Source organism: Morus notabilis, unplaced genomic scaffold, assembly GCF_000414095.1.
Source record: "Morus notabilis unplaced genomic scaffold, ASM41409v2 Scaffold227, whole genome shotgun sequence".
NCBI lineage: Eukaryota > Viridiplantae > Streptophyta > Magnoliopsida > Rosales > Moraceae > Morus > Morus notabilis.
Window position 1 is genome coordinate 263,726 of NW_010360247.1, and position 21,445 is coordinate 285,170.

At 34.0% G+C, this 21,445-nt stretch overlaps 2 protein-coding genes across 3 annotated transcripts; both read left to right on the top strand.

Moving 5' to 3' along the window:
- The first annotated feature begins 1,008 nt into the window (after positions 1-1,008).
- On the top strand, positions 1,009-5,302 carry LOC21401749 (boron transporter 1). 2 transcript variants are annotated; one of them, XM_024164290.1, is made up of 13 exons: positions 1,009-1,024; positions 1,203-1,499; positions 1,651-1,733; positions 1,913-2,105; positions 2,230-2,368; positions 2,551-2,716; positions 2,833-2,999; positions 3,124-3,297; positions 3,420-3,515; positions 3,600-3,737; positions 3,833-4,158; positions 4,343-4,610; positions 4,724-5,302. In XM_024164290.1, the coding sequence occupies exons 2-13, from the start codon at positions 1,396-1,398 to the stop codon at positions 5,018-5,020; spliced, it is 2,151 nt and encodes a 716-aa protein (XP_024020058.1). In that variant the 5' UTR covers positions 1,009-1,024; positions 1,203-1,395; the 3' UTR covers positions 5,021-5,302. The 2 variants fall into 2 exon arrangements, with proteins under 2 accessions (XP_024020058.1, XP_024020057.1); XM_024164289.1 differs by lacking the exon at positions 1,009-1,024 and having other exon boundaries at positions 1,075-1,499.
- Positions 5,303-15,582: 10,280 nt separating this feature from the next.
- LOC21401750 (probable aquaporin NIP5-1) lies at positions 15,583-20,223 on the top strand. Its single transcript, XM_010096117.2, has 4 exons — positions 15,583-16,372; positions 18,056-18,475; positions 18,707-18,768; positions 19,664-20,223. The coding sequence occupies exons 1-4, from the start codon at positions 16,157-16,159 to the stop codon at positions 19,860-19,862; spliced, it is 897 nt and encodes a 298-aa protein (XP_010094419.1). The 5' UTR covers positions 15,583-16,156; the 3' UTR covers positions 19,863-20,223.
- The last annotated feature ends 1,222 nt before the right edge of the window (positions 20,224-21,445 follow it).

Consider the following 21,445-nt stretch of genomic DNA (forward strand, 5'->3'; position numbering starts at 1 on the left):
GAGTAAAAATATATCACTCAGTGACTCTTGAAATTTAATATTGCTTGCAATGACTATCCTTATAGTCGAACCCTCCAACAGAAAATTTATGCCCGTTCATTTTACTGATTCGAATTTAAAATTTGAGTTTTGTTACAGTAAAAAACTCTAAGAAACAGTCACATCTAATTTTTTACTACAGTAAAAAACTATCACATAAAGTCACATCTCAACTCAAATTAAAAACTCAAATCAACGAATTAAACGGACCCTTAGTAAGCTAACTCTAATGAGTAGTAGTGGACATATCGGCCTCAATGCGTAAAAAGAAAACAAAAAACAAAAACAAATAGGGAAAAAGAAAAAGTGGCACGTGGGCAATTTCATCTAAATTCTAACCGTCGTTAATTTCAGGACACTTTATAACATTTTACTGAAATTAAAAAGCACCTAGTTAATTTATAAAAAATAAAAAAAAAGGAGTGGTTGAAGCACCTAGTTTAATGAAAAATTGGACCAGCGAATCAATGAATATTAAAGGTCAACTACAGGTTGTCGTCACATGGATTATATGTATGTAATTTACGATACGAGGCTTACGTAGAATACATTATCCGGTGAAAACAGGTCTAGTATAATATAAATATAATATACAACAGTCTGTTTGAGAACCGATCGATTGTCTGATGAAGAACAAAACTCCATCAAGCGGGGTCCATCTAACTGTGGTGCTGACATGGTCGCAGCTGAATGGAGACGAAAATGCAGATTATATTTGAACAGTCAAAGTGTAATGACAGTGAGGTTCACTTTCAACTTTCGATTTTCATTATAATTCCTTTTAATTCCCTTGTGACCCTTCCGTCTGCACCAAATCTACCTCCCTAATTTGCAATAATATTCATGATAATTACTCAACAACTTTATTAACACTTTATATTATATATATATATATATTTGCAACTATTATTTCTCTATATATGCTCACACATTGTCCAGAACCATTTCATCAGGGACTTTGAGTCATCATCTTGTTCTCTACTTGGTGACCTCAACTTCTTATTTCCCACATTATAATCATAATATTCTTTATCTTTTTCAATAGTTTTGTTACGTGAATATATATTATATACCACTTGTTTTTGGCAGCTTTTCCAAAACTTCAATCCTTCACAAGGCATTTGAACTTTTTTTTTTTTTTTTGTTTCCTGTGTTTATAAAAGTGCCCAGATCAATATGTAAGTTGTTGATTATCAGCTAGCTCCTGATTCATCAAATGGCAACTTCATTTTTTAGAACTACTCCAACAACTCGGGGACACCCGTAGGCTATCCTTTCCTTAATTTCTTAAAAGGCCAATTTGAAGAAACTAAGAAAGAAACATATATAATTATTTAGGAGCTAGAAAATTAAACCATGGAAGAGACATTTGTACCATTTGAAGGGATCAAGAATGACCTTAGAGGAAGATTGCTGTGCTACAAGCAAGACTGGATTGGTGGTTTTAAAGCAGGCTACAGGTATATATATTGATATTTGTGAATTAGTAAGATTAACTCATGTACTGGTTTATATATAATGTTTTTCTAATTTTATGATTTTACTGATTAATTGAAAGATTACTTTGACATAATATATAACGTATGTTTGTGAATTGTGATTATGATGCAGAATTTTGGCCCCCACCACATATATATTTTTCGCTTCAGCAATTCCAGTCATTTCATTTGGGGAACAACTTGAGAGAGATACTGGTATTGGACACCATCTCTGAAAAAGACTAAATTAAAGCGGGCTTTAGATCTGTTTAGGAATATTCTAACGTTTCAACTAAAAAAGTCCTACTTTTTTGAGTGTTTGATTCCATCCTGTTTTGATCAAGTTACCAAATTATTTAGTAAAATATGTATTGTTTGTTGTGCTTGTACTGCAGATGGAGTTTTGACAGCCGTTCAAACCTTGGTATCAACGGCACTTTGCGGGATCATACACTCAATATTGGGAGGTCAACCTTTGTTGATCTTAGGAGTTGCTGAGCCTACTGTGATCATGTACACTTTCATGTTTAATTTCGCCAAAGGAAGATCGGACCTCGGTCCGAAACTTTTTTTAGCCTGGACTGGATGGTCAGCATTGCTATTCATTTACTTTTCTTCATCCATATATTATGTTTTCCCAATATCTTTTCTTATACCGCATTCAATTAATTTTACTTCTAACTCAGCTTTCTTTTTTTGGTATCAATTATAGGGTATGTGTGTGGACATCACTCCTGTTGTTCTTGCTGGCTATATTGGGAGCTTGTTCCATCATCAGAAGATTCACCCGTATCGCCGGAGAATTGTTCGGGCTTCTTATTTCCCTGCTCTTTATGCAACAAGCCATTAAAGTAAGAATTTTATGCATCTCAAAAATTAAGCTAGATCTTCAGTTTGATCGATTTCCAATTTGTGCAAAGTCAACGTAAATGATCATGCCCTTTTTTACATGCTATGTACATACATGTTTGACTTTTTGCCACTATTTTAATTTTGTGTCTTTTAATACTGTGTGTGTAGGGAAAAAATGTAGGGAATGGTGGATGAGTTCCGCATACCAAAACGAGAAGATGCAAATTCAATACAGTTCCTACCTTCATGGAGGTTTGCAAATGGGATGTTTGCTTTGGTTCTGTCATTTGGCCTTCTTCTCACCGGGCTAAAAAGCCGAAAAGCAAGGTCTTGGCGCTACGGCTCTGGTAACAAGTCAAAACCAAATTAGTATTGCGTAATTCTAGACCATCAGATCTTCATCAGTTGTTGTTGTTGTTGTTGTTGTTATAACTATTAATTTATTTTTTATGTATTTGGACAGGTTCGATGAGAAGCCTTATAGCAGACTATGGTGTGCCACTGATGGTTCTGGTGTGGACGGGCGTTTCATACATACCATCCGGCAGTGTTCCACAAGGGATCCCAAGGAGGCTCTTTAGTCCTAATCCGTGGTCACCCGGTGCATATGAGAATTGGACTGTCATTACGGTATTTTCATCACCCCTTTTGATACTGATTGGCTTATATTTCCTCTGTTTTATGAAGAATAATGTATACATTAAATATAGATATAAGAATAATAGTTTTTTGATTTTGTACTTGAAATTGACAGGACATGCTCGATGTTCCGGTGCTCTACATAATCGGAGCATTCATTCCGGCAACGATGATTGCAGTGCTCTACTACTTTGACCACAGTGTAGCATCCCAGCTTGCTCAGCAGAAAGAGTTCAATTTGAGAAAGCCTTCTTCTTACCATTATGACTTGCTTCTTTTAGGCTTTCTGGTACACATATATATACATTGAAAGACCAAAACTGCTATTTTTTTTTTTTCCTTCTTCGCTGGTTCTAATTAACTTTTCTACTTTTTTTTTTTTTTTTACTTTCTTGACTTTTATTAATCCAGACCTTACTATGTGGTCTTATTGGAATTCCTCCATCAAATGGAGTCATCCCACAGTCCCCCATGCATACAAAGAGTTTGGCTACTCTCAAACACCAGGTAATTATCTATTTAATTCAGCACGAGATTTTTGCCTTCTTTTGTTTTGATTACCATATTTAAGTTTTTGGTCGTTTTTTGCAGTTGCTCCGTAACCGGCTTGTGTCGACAGCACGGAGAAGTATGAGAAAGAATGCCAGCTTAGGACAGCTCTATGGGAATATGCAAGAAGCCTATAATCAAATGCAGACTCCTCTGATTTACCAGGACCCCTCTTCTCGGGTATTATATCTCATAATTAGTTTCCTTAATTGTATAATTAGCTGATGATTAAGTAATTAAAAAAGTAGTACTACATATGACACAACTTTGATCAGGTACAAGGACTGAAGGAACTAAAAGAAACAACAATTGAAGCGGCTTCTGGCATGGGAAACATCAATGCCCCAGTCGATGAGACGGTGTTTGATGTGGACAAGGAGATAGATGATCTGTTGCCAGTTGAAGTGAAGGAGCAGCGTCTAAGCAACTTGCTTCAAGCTGCTATGGTGGGAGGATGTGTTGCTGCCATGCCTGTCCTCAAAAAGATCCCAACCTCGGTCCTCTGGGGCTACTTTGCCTTCATGGCCATCGAAAGCCTTCCCGGTAACCAATTCTGGGAGAGGATCCTATTGCTCTTCACGGCCCCAAGCAGAAGATACAAGTAAATCAGTTTCCTTCAATTCAACTCTTTTTCTTTTAATTAAAGTTAAATTATTTATCACCGCGTGCGCAATTTTCAACTAATCACATATTCACACATCCATTCTCTTAGTTGACCGGGAGGGATGATTAGCATTTTTCTATTTCACATTTTCTAAGTTGACTTGTTTCTTGAACTCCTGAAGGGTCCTTGAGGACTACCACGCCACTTTTGTGGAAACGGTGCCGTTCAAGACGATTGCAACATTCACAATCATCCAAACAATTTACTTGTTCATATGCTTTGGACTAACTTGGGTTCCAATAGCTGGCGTTATGTTCCCATTAATGATCATGCTTTTGATTCCGGCAAGACAGTACTTGCTGCCCAAGTTCTTCAAAGGGATTCATCTTCAAGACCTCGACGCCGCTGCGTACGAAGAGGCGCCCGCCTTGCCTTTCAATCTTGCAACGGTAATTCACTGTGTATATAGTTTGAATATATATTTTTTTTAAATCTGTTTTTTTTTTTTTTGTAACTTGTGAATGAATGATTCATGATTGTATATAAATCTCTCTGAAAGCAGGAGACAGAGTTAGGTGCGGGGGCTTCCCATGCAGGGGATGGAGAGATCTTAGATGAAGTAATCACGAGAAGCCGTGGAGAGTTCAGGCACAGTAGCAGTCCCAAAATCACAAGCTCAACGTCAACGCCTGGAAATGGACCTAAAGCCTTTGAGAGCCCACGTCGCTCCCACAGCCCTCGCTTAGGCGAGATAAGGGGCGAACCGAGCCCGCGCTCCGGCGGAAGAGGACCAAACAGTCCGAGGCCATCTAGTCTGATCGGGAAGAGTCCTCTTAGCACTACTTCTACCCCTAAATAGCCTTTCATGCGTTAAGTTTTAGGCCTAAGCTAAGTTTGCAATTGTCAGGATTGGCTCTAATTGCTGATTAATCAGAACACCTAAGATTGGTTTGTTGTAACGGGTCATGCTGACGTGTCGTACTGGAGTGGTCTTGGTAGTATTATAAAAGGATGGGTTGTGATTAGTTATAAGTATAGGGTGTATTTATTTATGCTCGTGAGTGCACGAGTCGTCTCAAATAATAAAGTGTGAACAAGAGTATCGATCTCATGAGAAATGTATTTAATTTTTCGTTAATTATTGAAATTTATCGGCTCTAAGATTTTATTTAAACAATCAGAATAAGTAACGAACAAAGAAAAGTAATAAAAATAATAACTAAAAAAATAATTAAATAATAAAAGTGCAATTTGAAGATGAGGATCTAAAGAAATTCTAATGATAATAAAATTACTAGGGGCTTTGATCTCTCTCTATTAAGTTATGTTGATATCCAATTCCTAGGCTCGTCAATTTATTTCACTCTCATTAGTTTAGGTTTTCGAAAATAATTTCACTCATTCTCATGAGTGTCGAGTAAAATAGTATGCAAAACCAATCAAGTAATATCTCTATTAGTCTAACCGAATCAAGCATTCATTAAACAAACCTAATCTTGACTGCCGGAATTATTTGGCATCATGAACTCAATAAACCTAATCTAAAGTTAAATTTTCTCTCTTTTTATTCCATTTTAACTTCAACACACAAAAACAAAATAAAAACACATTAAATAAAAACTTATAAATACTCAAACTCAAACATACTTGATATATGAATAAAATACTCACTCATCAATAAGACTAACGAGATTTTCTGTACAAGAGTGAGATTGAGAGAAATACTGGGTGTGTGTTTTCTCTGTATTCGCTGGGTTCTTTGTACTGGGTGTGAGGAGTGTTTGGTTCTCGAGAAAATCCTTGTACTAAGAGATCTGGGGGTGTACAATTCCATCTCGCTAGTGGATTCAGCTAGGGTGATTTGCCCTGCCTTGGAGTAGGATTCAAAGAATCCGAAGCAAGTAGATCACTGCGTTTGTGTTCTCTTTTACGAATTTCCGATTCTTGTTCGTGATTCAATCCGTGATTCTTGGAGCTATTCTTAACAGCAATTGTGATCGCGTTTGTTCCTTTTCTATAGCGTTTTGTATGGCTTCTTTGTAAAAAGTGATCCTTTGTTGTAACAAATTAATAGTAGTGCTGTTTAATTTTGCTATATGATTTCTTCTCCTATATATGATCATCAGAGTAATATAATTTCCAATTGGTTCTTGTAAAATAAACTAAACCGTAATTCCAAAGCAGGGTTGTCCTAAGACCACATACAGCATTCTTTTTCTTTTCTTTTCTTTTCTTTCTTTTTATTTTTTTCTGTTCTTTTTTTCCTTCGTGTGTGGCTTTAAGTGCATCCACTTTTGGTAGTTTAATAAAAGGGGATACCGATAAAAAGACATACAGAAAGTAGTAAGTACCCTTACTAATTATGGCTATAAAGCCTGGACTAGTTAGTGTCGTTTCATTGATCCGCGGCTAGCATTGAGATTCATCATGTCCTACCATATTCGCACGCACTATAATATTCTTGTGGAAAGTCTTAAAGTTTAACATATCATACTTGCTGGTAAGACTTACATACACCTCATTTTTCAGTAGTCGAATGATTAAAAGAAGAAAATTATCAATTGTCATCTTATAAAATTATTTTCTATTATGACTCATTTAATGACTGAGATTTGAACTATACATCTTACATATATGGGATGTATTGTAGTCTTACTCCATAATTTTGGAGAAAGACAATTCTTCACTCGACTTTTAATGTTAGAAGATTTGACAGCAAAAAAGAAGAGGCAATTTGGTATGTTGTGAAAGAGAACCAAAAAGCAGTAGTCGTGGAACAAAGTTCTCCAAAGCCATCATTGAAGTGAATTGAATCTATATATATATATATACCATTGACAATGATGTCTTTTTCATGATACCATTATTCTTGATGTCTCTCATATAGCCAAATATTAGAGAACTTAGTGATGTCTCTTTCTAATGATTTCAAAATCTGTGTCTTTTTTTAAAATTCAGTGGACAACTTCCCATTCATTATATATAGCTCCAAAAGAAAAAAGTAACTTTTATCCATCTCACCACAATTTGATGGTTCAAGCGTAGATTTGACACATTCGTTGACCGCACATTCGAGGCTGAATGTTGCCAATTATCTTATCATTCTCTGCATGTCCATCTGCAAAATCATGCAGTTGCCCGGCTCTGTAAATTGACACTATACGTGGATACAAATAAAGCCAGTTAAACCTATATATTCCAACAACAAAAATGAAAATCAAGTCATATATATCTGAATAGAGATGTGATATTGACGTAAAACTATATGGGGTTTTTGTGTAATTAATTCGTAAAGCTGATAAGAAGAGATTAATGTTTTTATGCAGGCCTATTATTCTAGGGAGCAATATTTATAAGCTTTTTTCATTGATCACTGTCAACTAATTAAAATGATATGTGTGGCAACGAGATTATTAGTGTTTTGACCATTATTTGAAATAAAGACAATTCATAGCACCAAATTATCATGAACATTATCAGGAGGAGTCTCCTCCAATCAAACAACGAGTATACTGGAATATTGATTAATAGAAAAGACCAAACTAGCTAAGCTATTTAGGCCACGTTATTTAAGCGTGCAGAATAAACATATGTAACGTCCTATTTAATAGAGCACTTAATGGGATTCGACTATTGTGTCTTTTATATTACTTCAGTAAATTAATATTGAATTAAAATACCGTGTCAATTTTCCTCCACCCTAACTATACGTTGAGTAAACCTTACTTAAAAGTAGTGGCGTTCCTTTCTCTCTTTGAATAAAAAATACAATGTCAATTAAAAAATTATATCGCATCATTTAATATGTCATTTTTGTTAAAATAATTTAATTTTCTAACACGATATTTTTTGTTTGTTAAAATAATTTAATTTTCTAACACGATATTATTTATGGACAAAAGAGAGGGGACATGTGAATGGAATTCCACCTTATAAGCTTTCTGACTTTATTATGTGGGATTTGTGCACTATAACTTTATGAAAGAAAGCTTAGGCTCTTAATTAGGTCTGTAAACACTTTCTTTTCTTTTTTTCTTTTTTTAATATGGTTTTTTTTTTTTTTCCAAAAAAGGAGGGAATCTATAGCTACGTTGAACCTGAAAATATACGCCTTCCCTTTTCCCTCGCTCTTATTACATTTTTCTTCTGATCTTGGGGGTAATTGGAAGCATTCATGATTGCTTGTCTTGCGCAAGATCTTCCAACTTGAATGATAGGGTCCAAGTTGATTTAATTCCCTATTTTTATAGCTGAGATCTTGCTTTCTCCTGTATGAGTTGCGCATATAATATACACGATTTAGTATTAAATAATGGCCGAGTTATGGGCATCTCCAATATTGTAATAAGTAAAACTATGTAAAAAAGCGTTGATTTTTCTCTTGATATATTGATCATCAATTGCAGCTTTGATCTTGCTCTGATCTTTAACTTGCTTTTTTATCCTCTTTCCATCGTGCACACTTTATCTTCAACGGAGTCTCTGCCGATCAATATTGCTAGTATTACGTTACAGTTAATCAAAGTGAGCCATATCTTTTACTTAACGCGAGCATTATAGCTTAATTCCAGAAAGATAAAAAGTGTAAAAATTGGAAACCATCTTTAATTAAATTGGCCAAACAAAATATATGTATATTTGAATCAGCTGAATTTTTTGAGTCAATTCATTGATCAACTGATTCTAAGGCAAATCTTGCTGTATTAAACAACTTTACGATGGAATTCCTTAATTAATGGCCAAACTACATGTTACACCAAGCTTAAAGATCACATATAAACAAAAGAAAAACATTGTTACTATCATATATTCATACCATTAAGAGTGTTTTTTTTTAAAAAAAAAAAATATTATGACAAATTATCATAATTTTAAGAGCTGGTTTCTTTTCTTTTCCGTCAAGGAGTGCGCAACAGCGTTATGGTAAACATATGCAATGATGTATTATATGTTTTTAGTCGGTGAATAAGTGGGATGCACTGTTTAATCTTAGTGATAGAGAATTCAGAGAAATGGACATTCCAGTCTTTTCTGGCGAGAAAAGATAGCTAGCAAATTCAACGGGCCAGAATATCGTCTCCTCACAATATATATATATATATATTATATAAAGAGACTTTCTTTTGCAATATCTATTTCGAATTTGTATTAAATCTCATCAAAAATTAAATCAAATTAAAAAAATTATACAAATCGACTAATAAACATGGAACATCCAAAAAGCAAATATTCCAATCAATTAATGTTTTTTTTTTTCTTGACTTTACTGGCCTACCCAACCCAATCTCTTTCACATCTTATTAATTTTCTTGGTTAGTTGCATTACACATATTCTTTAATTACAAACGATGCAAAAACACGTGAAGTGACAAAGTGGACAACAAATGACACTTAACAGAAGTCATACATGATAGCATTACTTTCTGAGGTTTCTTTTTAACTTTTTGTAAAATTATTTATTATTTTTTGTGAAGCTCTTTTTCGCTTGGCAATGAAGTTCCATTTTATTTGCAAAACAACATAAAAGGGGGATGGGGCCTAAGATTACTTCTTCATCTTTTTTACTCCTACTCTCTCAACCACTAAATTTGGCTTTTTTTGTTGTTGTTGTTGCTATTACACTAAATTTGGCTTTAGACTACCCTTGATGCGACACATATGGGATGCATATATTCATAGATTGACTCACTCGCACAAGTCCTATGGGCCCTACCTCAACGAATCATGTGTGCCGGTGCTGTGGACCATTTGTGCTACCGTGGACACTGTATCATGCCCGTGATCATCACTACGATCAAATTAAATGGGCCTCAAGGGGCCCAATCCAGAATACAATCCACTAGCAGAGTTTCATTGATCCCGAACATACAGTTTTAGATCCAGAGGCCGCCAAACCAATCCCCATGTTTTTTCAACAAAATTCGTGGTTGGGAATAAAGTATTCATGTCATAATAAAAGAAAATGTAAAAAGGGTTCTCCATGTCTTTCCTTTGACAATATAGAAAATTGGATTAGTGCCCCACTCCACCAACCCTCTCACAAGATCTTTCTTATCTTTTGTTTGAATAATATTGTCTGAATTTGAATTATCAATATATATATATATATATATATATATTGTCTGACTTTGGGATTTGATTGGTGATTTGAGTTTATGGTCCAAGCGATCACCATTTTTTTCCTGACTATCTGGACGAGGCAAAGATTACACACAGTTAGGCCCATTATGGGCCCGTTTACTTCATTGATTTGAGTTTAGATGTGATTTTATGTGAGAGGCTTTTACTGTATTAAAAAAGTTAGATATGATTGTTTCTGAGAACTTTTTACTGTAACAAAATTTAAATTCTAAACTCGAATCGATAAAATGAACGAAGCTTACATGTATTCAAACTCTCTTTCACAAAGTCCTCCCAGTTCCCACTCACAACTCAGAAACATCAAACAGGGAATCCCACTTACTGAAATTTAAAATACTGATTATGCTCTTTGTCCATCTTTTTCTCTCTCATCTCTTTTTTTGTGTATGCTTGTCGCATTATACTCCCCCATAGCTCATAGGGAAGAGTTTCACGGTTTTAAACTACATTTAAACCTTTTTGCTAAGAATTTTATCTTATAAAAATTTAAATTTTGATTCAAACTTTTTAATTTAAACCTATAAACTAAATGATATAAGTCAACTTCGATAATCGGCATGAGTAAATATTATCGTCTTTATTACTTAACAGCATAGTTGTAGGCAAGTTCACAAACTCAACTTTAATTCTCAAAGGCAATATCTTTAAACTATCTGACGTTAGGAGGGTGACAATTTGATTGATGATCATACATTTCCTTTTTAAGATGAATTTGATCATTATACATCCGTACATATAAAGACCCTGTCTGCAAGATGATCAGCAATTAAGCACCTAGCCCTAGAGTTCCCTAGGTTAGATGCCGGCTCTCGTAGCTTGACTATCCAGTTTTTTTTTTTTCCTTCATTTTCTTTTCAATGCGGGATTGAATCTGTGCTCTTCCAAATCTAAGTTCGCAGATATTGTTGGACCTAATGGTTATTGGCTTGACTCTTCAGTTTTGAGACTGGAAATAATGCGCATTGCAACAATTAAAGAAATTGTAATAAGTAAATTAATGGTTTTAACTAGGTTGTGCTCCAATAATTAGCCGTGAGAATAACCTGGAACAGATACGATGTGATCCACTCAATAGAGCTATGTTCTTTATTTTTCCTTTTTAATAAACTAAACTAATATCATGATTTGCACTAATTAGGATTGTGATAACTCATCATTCCATCTCTTTGGATGCCTAATGGCCACTTCATTTGAAAAAACAAAAAAAAAGGCAAATGCTATATAATTAATTAATTAATTATAACAGTGATTGATAACATTAATAATTAATTAATGGTAACATCAGAAATAGGACGTGGTTGGAGAAAAGAATATGTAATATCGTTAATTTGTGCCTCTTCAGACGATAAAGTCTAACTAGACTGGACACTACATTAACTCATGTACGTATATGTAAGAATGTGATCCATTTCATACATATATAGTATGCACATAGTTATAGGTATATATATATATATATATATATATATATATATATATATATATAACTAGCTAGTAATGGTACCCTAACAATTTTACTTCTAACGATAGTAGTGTTAGAAGTGTGCCAAATTTCTTCGAATTTTCGTACTCTAAATTCTAAAAACGAGTAACATGTCATTAACCAATCATTTTTCTCTCTTTCTAAAGATGTGGCTACTGATTAATATTTCTTTGGAGAGAATGATTTCTCTCGGCATAAAAAGCTGTGGCTGTCCATGTCTTTGAAACATTTTTAGAAAGAAAAGAAAAGAAAGAAAGAAAACGGTACATCTTTTGGAATATGGAAAGAAACTTCTAGTGATCTCACCATAAAGCTTGTTGTGTTGGTAATTGGTACCGCTGGCTATACTCGTATGATTGTGGCTGGCATTACACATAAAGAACGATCCTGATGGAATTGATTAAAGATATATCATGATATCAATACTATTAAGAAAAGTGGTCGATCGAGTGGATCTTCTTTTTATATAAATAATTGTTGAGAATAATGATAATTAGCAGTTATAATTGATGTGGAGTATCTTCTACTCAACAACCACGAACCCACCAATTAAAAGGTGTTGGTTGTGAACATCTAAACATTCTTACCAATTTATAGGCTCTGTTCATTAATATAAAGATTGAAAGCGAAGGAGTACATAAGTGGTCAACCCACTCCAACCTTTCTCACATGAAATCATGACACAGCAATAAATCAAAAGTTGGTTCGCACTTTATCCTTCAAATCTGATTTATTTTATGGACATAATTATTCCTCAAACAACTTTTGGTCTTACTTTGGCAAATTTCTTAAACAAAAGCTGATTGTTAAATGGCCCGCAAGACTATATATATATATATATATGATATTCCCTGAATCCACTTAAATGTTTAACTAATTTCAATATTTCCATGTCATCGTCTCGGCTTTTTCAAGCCACAAATAATATTCTATTATCATGGAATGAGAATTTTCCCGCTCTGAATTTTCATTCACCACTTTTTTTGTAGCCATGAAAAAAAGAAATCAATTAATTAAAGTTTCTTAGGGAAAGGAAAAAAGAAAAAAAAAAGTTGGAATAAATCTTAATTAGTCTTGTCAAAGTAATGTCCAATGCTGTGCAAGTGTTGCTCATGTGTGACTTGGGGATCTATATTCCAATAAGTTCATAGTGCATATAAAGAAGTAGTCATCGAGAAGAAGACAGACACACATGAAAACCGCCTATAGCTCAAAATTCAATAAAAGTAATGATAGGTTTATAAGCTTTCAGTGAGCACATAATCAGGCTGAAAATATGCTTGTTTCATAATTGCAAGTAAGTTATAAGCACAGTAATGAACAGGCTAAAACGTGATTAAGAACTTGGAAGTCAAGTATTCTCTTGATTATGATAGTACTGCGATTTTATTAAAGTTTGGCAAGACGCATTAAAACCATAATTTGAGTGCGTGTTTAAGTGGTTAAGGAATATTCTTTGAAAAGCATTATTTTAGATGGGATTTTGTTTTAACTCTAATGATGTCTGAGCTATGGCTTCTAAACATGTTTTTTTAGCCAATATTAGAATATTATTATTTTAATTTGATGCTTTTAAAGAGGGAAGAACAAATTAATTCATTTAACTAAAACCATAGACGTCTAGATCTGTATTATTGTTTTCACTAGAGGCCGCAACTCATGAGCTTATGATCACGAGAGTAACATTATTGGTTAAAACGACAAATATTGACAATCTTTTATCAAAAAATAAAAAAGAACACTACTGGCCATCATCACAATATATAAGAATTATATAGCAATATTGTTCTACATACATACATATATATATATATATATATATATATATATATTGCTTATTTAGATGAATGACGAGTCGTACGTACGCTTTGGAATCTGCACACAAGATTAAAACAAGGATATATTCCTTATTAATTACTAGGTTTTAGTTTCACGTAAATTTGCTAAAAGCGCATAAGCACATATTTAATTGCTTAGCTAGAGCTAGCTTTACTTTTAATTAAGAAACATATTATACATAGCACTTTCCCCTATATTAGAAGTCTAAAGTGCTTATGTTGTACCCAGTGTCTTATACGGTGTGATTGGTGGTGCAATATTATACTAGAAAAATAAGACAGTGTGTATTGAGGTTCACTTTTTTTTTTTTTTTTTTTGCAACCTTAAATTAATTAATATATATCATATTGTATCTCTTCTTGAATACGATTATAAGTTTTCATACATTAATTTGTGTGTGAAGGTATACTTAACTCAAGCTGGTTGACCTTTTTTCCGAGGAGATTAAATTTTAAAAGAGAAAAGAAAAGAACCAGGTTTAGCACTTTATAACTTAGATCTTTCTGGGAATTTTATGACTAAGCATAGCATTCATAAACGTGCTAATTAGTGACTCGAGAATATTAAGTATATAGGTGTAAAGTAATTTGTTTTTATTAGGATTTCAATTGGCAATTTTTTACAATGGTTTTTTAGGAAAATTCAAAAAACAGGTTTGAAAAGATGGTGACGTATTGAGCAAGTTTATCTGATTAAAGCATTTGAATTTCAAGATTAAGTGATGAGTTCCAGAAAAAAAAAAAAGTTGTTGAAAAGATAAAAATAATGAGTCAAAGTTTTATAGAAGATTTGATGAGATGAGCCTAGTCGAAATTGAATTGAATTAAAATTCAATTAAAAATAAGATTTGGTCTCAACAAGATAAAAGTTTTAGGTTGTGCATTTTTATAAAAGATAATACACAAAAGACGTGTATGAAGATAGAGTAGAGATCATCAGAGCAATTGTTGAGTTCGGATTTTAAATTAAAGATTAGATAATGTTGCAATAAGTCGTGGAACAGATTGTGCGACAGTTTGAATTTTGAGTAAGCGTAGAGATAATTATGAAGATAATTTTAATTTGACTTGGATTGTGCCAACGTGACGATAAAGAATAAAAGTTCTATAAATAGAACTCAAGACCATTCATTCTTCGGGTGAAGAAGTAGTAGTCTTCGGGAAAACATATTTGCAATGTTGAAGGGAGTTCAACAGTTTATCGTTCTTCGAGAGAAGAATTTGAAGCTTTCGGGAGATAGCGACCTGTCAGACGAAGGGATTTCCACGTGCAGTTTTTGAAGACAAGTGATGCTCGTTGGACAAGGTCATCAAGTAGATTCGACATAACGATGACATTGTCGAAGATGAAGTCTATGAGTGTATAAGTCTAATTGGTAATTATAATCATTGATATTTAGTGTATTGTTCACTGTTTGGGCGTTGCCCCGCGAATATAGGTGGTTATTGAACCGCAATAATAATTTCTTGTGCCTATTTATTTACTTCTTTCGGTAATTTTTTAGTTGGACTTTCATTATATCCGGGAAATTGCCAAAAACGGATTTAACAGTTTTGTAGGAATGTAGTTTTGTACTAAAGAAGATGGGACCTGCCATTTGACTTTAGCATCTTAGAAAAAGACATGCGCATTATTATGCATATTGGATGGCCTAGGCTAGTTTGTTCGCTCGCTAGTTTTGTATTTTATAATAATACTAGTAATAATGCGTGACCATATAATTTGGAACAAACAGTGATTTCATCGTTACACCTTCCCTACCTGATCCAGATTCCAGCCTCCACCATATATGTCTGTTCTTTTTTCTTTTGGAAAAAAATAATTATTTTATTAAGTAATATTATTGATTTGTTAATTTCTTTACTAAACTTCATATATCAATCTTAGTGCTATAAGAATCCCTCCTGTTTTCTCTCTTCCCATCTCACTTCTTTCTTAGCTCTCAGCTTTTAAGTACTTGCTTCTTCTTCTTCTTGCCATCTTTCTTTTGCCAAATTTGAATCTGCCATCTTCACCCTAAATATCTCACATTATACATCTTCATGATCCAAAAAAGAAACAACTAATATTGTTGTATATTTTCTGTGTTCATTTTATGAAGAGATCAATCTTATCTTTCTAAATTTGCTCAGTTGTAGTCTACAACCTGGATTTCCCCGTTTCTCTTATTCCTTAGCAGAACATTCATAAAAACCCTGCAAATCATGTAAATATATTTCCCAATCCTTCCAGAACCCAAAAATCTTAAAAAAAAAAAAAAAAAAAAAAAGTTAAATTGAGTATTCGTTACATCTATCTTCATGATCATTATCCTCTCTGCTAATTAAGTAGTGTTACCCACACTGGCGGAGGTTAAACTTATTCTATAGCTATACCTTTATAAAAATTGATTAAGCATGTAATTAACATCTCCTTTAATTCCCAAAATCCTACCTTAAAAAATCACCAAAAAAAAAATTTGCTTTTTCTGTTTGTTAATTTAAGATCATAAAAAAAAAAAAAACAAAAAAAAACAAAAAAGAAAGGATCAGTATGCCAGAATTGGAAGTAGGAACACCGACGTCGGCTCCGCCGACACCAGGGACGCCAGCTCCTCTGTTTCCGGTGGGAAGAGTGGATTCCCTGTCGTATGATCGGAAGTCAATGCCAAGATGCAAATGCTTGCCTGTCAGCGTTGCAACTTGGGGCGAACCTCATACTTGCCTCATCACCGACTTCCCTGCTCCAAATGTCTCTCTCACTCGGAAGGTACTATACATCTCTCTCTCTCTCTCTCTCTCTCTCTCTCTCTCTCTCTCTCTCTCTCTCTCTCTCTCTCTCTCTCTCTCTCTCTCTATATATATATATATATATACACACACACACATATATATACATGTATGTATGTGCCAAGCTCGTAGTTATTTGCAATACCAATTTAATAGTTGCAAGTTTCTATTTCTTCAAGTTTGCAAGTTTCTATTATTTGCTTAAAGCTTCGAGCTCGTAGTTATTTGCAAGCTTCTATTACTTTTCAGATCTGTTAAATTAGATACTTCAATTTAATAGTTGCGAGCAATGTCTAATCCGAGAGTTCAAATCAATGCATAAAATGTAGCAATGTCTAATCCAAGAAATATAGGTGGTAGTTAGTTTCATGTTTTGTTTTAGTTATTGGCTTGTAACTAATTACCTAGATTAGTGGAAAATTAATGCTACGTGCCAATCTAAAAAACTGAAAGAAAAAAAAAATCTCACTGAATTCGTCCATCCAAATCGTGAACAAATAGCGCAAGCATATTGATCCGATAATATGCATATTTCAGTTTACAAGTGCTTGTTCATTTGTATTTTTTGAGTTAAGCTGACTTGAGTTCAAATTTTAATTTGAGTTAAGGTGTATTTAAGTATGGTTTGAGTTTGGACTCTAATTTGATTTGTGTTTAAATGTGCACATTTTGAGTTATAGTTTGAATTGAGAATCTATTTGAGTTTATCTTTAGGTGGGTTAAAACTTAAATTCGTATTTGGATAGTATTTTAATAAGAACTCGATGGTGATGGAAAATTTTAATAGGGTATATGGGTGGGGTTTTATTCGTCTCGTAGTTGTGAACGCATTAAAAAAAATCATCTCAATCGAAATTAAAACGAAAAAGTTATAGCGTTTTTAATAATAAAAAATACTATTTATTAACTTGAGTTTGAGTTTAGGAACTTAAATTAAATGGAGAACTTGAACTCAAATTTTAACCTCAAACTCAAGTTAAAACTTAAATTAAAATTCAAGTTCAAACTCAAATTTTACAAAAGAACATGAACTTAAATAAAGTTATAATTTGAGTTCAAACTTTTTTTTAAGTTTGGGTGATGAACAAGCCAGTACTTGTACTTAAGTCGAAATATCCAATAAATAATAGATTCCATTGATTTTATAAAAGGTAGTCAAATTCTCTTGTTTCGAAAATATAAAGATACTAAACATGATCAATGATGCGAGAAGGTAATAACAGTGAATTATGCATGCTTCACATATAATTCGTTGCTTACATACTCATATATACCTTGTAATATGTATCTTTGAACCAACACATTCACAATTTGCATTATTTTTGCAAATACCAACAAGTGATTTAAATAATTACGTACAGAAGGACTAATTGGATACTGAGAATAAAACAAGCTAAAAACGGTAAAAAGAATGTACATATATATGAAACAAGCCATATTGTACACACAACTGATCCAGTAATATATGCAAGAGCACGACTATAGATATTTATGAACAATATCAATACTTTGAAATTAAGAATATTTTGATGAATATTGAAAAAATTCAAGAAGAATCCTCATTAAATTTTTTATATAATAATCATCATTAGTTTTAACATAAAATCTTAAATTCATGGATATTTTGCTCATTCGTCAAATTTATTTATCTATACATAAATAGCTAGGAGCGGAGTTCGTGGGAACCTTCATATTGATATTCGCCGCAACAGCCGGCCCCATCGTGAACCAAAAGTACAATGGCGCCGAGACGTTGATCGGCAACGCTGCCTGCGCGGGGCTAGCGGTGATGATAGTGATCCTGTCGACGGGCCACATCTCCGGCGCGCACCTCAACCCGTCTCTCACCATCGCCTTCGCGGCGTTGCGCCACTTCCCTTGGGCCCACGTCCCCGGCTACATTGTGGCCCAGGTCTCAGGTTCCATTTGCGCCTCATTCCTCCTCAAGGCAGTTTTCCATCCCTTCATGTCCGGTGGGGTCACCGTTCCCACCACTAGCGACGGCCAGGCTTTTGTGCTCGAGTTCGTGATCTCCTTCAATCTCTTGTTTGTTGTCACTGCAGTTGCCACCGACACTCGTGCGGTATGTTTAATTAACTCTAATTATCTTTTCTTATGAATGAAATATAATTATAAAACAAATGAAAAGTTTCTACAAATATTTTTAAATCTTGACAATTATAGATTGTTATTCAGAATTTACATTAATTACTAATTCGTTATATTTCAAATCTGCAATTTAAGCGATAATCATATATATTCAGCCTTTAACCAAAAGCAATCTTAATGCTATAGATGGTTCTTGATGTGACAGGTAGGAGAATTGGCGGGCATTGCAGTTGGAGCTACAGTTATGCTTAACATTCTAATTGCAGGGTAATCAAATAGTATTCGGCCTTTCCTATTTTCTCACCCTCTTAATTTATATAACATTTTCTTTTTTTCCTAATATTGGTGGGAAATAATTGATTCTTATCACCTTTCTTTTCAAATATTCAATTATATATGTCCATGTCTTGATGCGTTTGGTCCACGCTGCCGACATGGTAAAAAATTTTACTGAAAAAAGACAAGATAAGTCCTTGAACGATATTATTATTGCATCTAAAATTAACTTTGAATTAGCTAGATAGAGTAAGTTGCTAAATTTTCCTTTGTTAATTAACTATAATAATAATAATAATGAGTTTGGACATTGCTGATGTCCAAACATTTTACTAGGATAAATGAAAGCAGAAAGAAATAAATAGAAATGATTGATGAGATAGAAGTATACAAGTCAGTCACTCAATCTGGCTTGTCTGTTTTATAGATAGGTAGCCCCTGATCGTGTGATTAACTTTCATTATCAGATCATATCACGGAAACTAAGGGTGACCCTTCAATACCATTATTGTAGTTTAATGGGCGGTCACAAGTGTTTGAAAAACTCGAAAAGATTCTATATATGTACCGAAAGTATTCTATCTATTTTGTAATCATATGAGCCGCATGTATACGAATAGCTAGCTGGCAACAAACCAGCTGCTAGAAAAACAAAATGCAATTATTCATCAAAACACTATACTAGGAAGACAAAAGTTGCTAATTGATAGACGCGCGTGATCAATAATGACATACAATTGAGAAATATCATCTTCATGATAATGTGTTATTACATTGTATTATTATTGGATCGCATTATTAAGACGTGACAGTTTCGATATAATGATCGGTGAATGTGGCGATGAAATTGAGAGTGTGTTTTTTTTGGGTATTATTGGCAATGCAGGCCAGCAAGTGGGGGTTCAATGAACCCGGTTCGAACTTTGGGTCCAGCCGTGGCCGCCGGAAACTACAGGGCACTTTGGATATTCATGGTTGCGCCGACACTTGGGGCGCTGGCTGGTGCCGCTACTTACACCACCGTCAAGCTCCGAGACGACGAGGTCGAACTCCCGGTACGTGAAGTCAGGAGCTTCCGTCGCTAGCTAGCTAGTTAGCTTCAAGACTTGACGTGATAATATCAATAATAATAATAATGCAGAAGCGACATGGGACTTGACCCTTCTAGCAATATTATCTGCAGCTTTTACTCTATAGGGATGAATTATGAGTCGTGTTTGGATTGTAGTGTACTCGTCGTCGTTTGGCTTTTCATTTCACGTGTTTCTCTTCCAATTATCAGAAGACGTAGTTTGTAATGTATTATATAAGGTGGTCAGTACTGCTGTGAGATAAGATGTTTCCTTGTTTGTTTGTGCTGTTTTGTCTTTGTCGTTTGGCTTGATCATGATAAATATTCAAAATAAAGTGCATACGCACACCTCGCTTGGTTGTTCTCCCAAAGAATTCCAACTCTATTTGTATATCGTAATCTTAATCTTAAGTAAACCTAAACGACAATTCTAAGTAGAATCTATACCTCAATTTGCAATTTCAAATTAGTACGTCTCTCTTTCACTCAAATTCTAACTCAATAGATTCACGTGGAAGGAAAGTTATATCTTTTTTATGCAGGGAAATTTCTCATTTTTAAAACAGCATAAGTGAATGTTACTCCCTTTAGGCCATGTTTAGTGCACCGTATTGTATTGTATTATATCGTATAGTATTGTATTACGTTGTATAATTTTTATACAATACAGTATTTGGTTTGTGGTATTATTAAACATTATACTATTTTTACCATTGTAATCTATTTACGTATTAATTTGTAACAAGATCAAATTTAGGCAAAATCGTAACATAATTCGACTCTAATCTCAACCCGAACCCAACATTTGGAGAAAGTAAGGGAGAAAGTATAGTTGCTACATAGAGGTCTTTTTGCAAAAAAAAAAAATTTTGAAAAATGGGGTCAAATAGTAATTTTCAAAAAATAAGGGGAAAAATATTATTTTAAAAGGGATCAAAATATAATTTTTTTTAAAAATGAGGGGTCAAAACATAATTTTTTAAAAAGTATAAGGGTCAAAATACAATTTTTGAAAAATTAAGGGATCAAAATATAAACTTAACATTACTCCAGTCCTAAAACTCGACCCCAACGTCAGCCTCAAAACCCAACCTTAAGTCTTGATATTTGTGAAATATTTTATATATTTTTGATATAATATTTTAAGTTAAATTGTATAATATGATCAAATACATAGGTTTTTTTCGTGTTAATTATCACAATTCATATTGTATTAATTTTAAATCTCGTATTAAATTTTACAATATATAAATATCACCAAACATTATATTATTAAGAAATGTCTTCCGTTGGCGGACACTATTTACCTGACTGATCCGGCAAAAGATATTAAGGTGTCTGAGTTTTTATCAAGGGTCAAAAAGTGGTGAGGGGCAGGCTATGAAAGTTAAAAAGGGCTTAGAGCTATAGGCTATCATTAGTGCTGGAACTTTGGACGGGCCGCCCGCGACCGCCCGAAAAGCCCGAGGATTTGCCCGAGCCCGAACCCGACCCGCCCGAGATTTTGGGGCCGCCCGCCCGAGCCCGAATTTCACCTTGAACGGGCCGCGGGCTTGTATTCGGCGGCCCGAGCCCGCCCGAAATGCCCGAAATTTT

Excerpts from the sequence above, each read along its gene's own strand:
- LOC21401749 (XM_024164290.1), top strand. The coding sequence starts at position 1,396 with ATGGAAGAGACATTTGTACCATTTGAAGGGATCAAGAATGACCTTAGA. Across the intron at positions 3,000-3,123 it reads AGAATTGGACTGTCATTACG|GACATGCTCGATGTTCCGGT; the intron begins GTATTTTCATCA and ends TGAAATTGACAG. Across the intron at positions 3,516-3,599 it reads TGGCTACTCTCAAACACCAG|TTGCTCCGTAACCGGCTTGT; the intron begins GTAATTATCTAT and ends CGTTTTTTGCAG.
- LOC21401750 (XM_010096117.2), top strand. The coding sequence starts at position 16,157 with ATGCCAGAATTGGAAGTAGGAACACCGACGTCGGCTCCGCCGACACCA. Across the intron at positions 16,373-18,055 it reads ATGTCTCTCTCACTCGGAAG|CTAGGAGCGGAGTTCGTGGG; the intron begins GTACTATACATC and ends ATACATAAATAG. Across the intron at positions 18,476-18,706 it reads TTGCCACCGACACTCGTGCG|GTAGGAGAATTGGCGGGCAT; the intron begins GTATGTTTAATT and ends TTGATGTGACAG.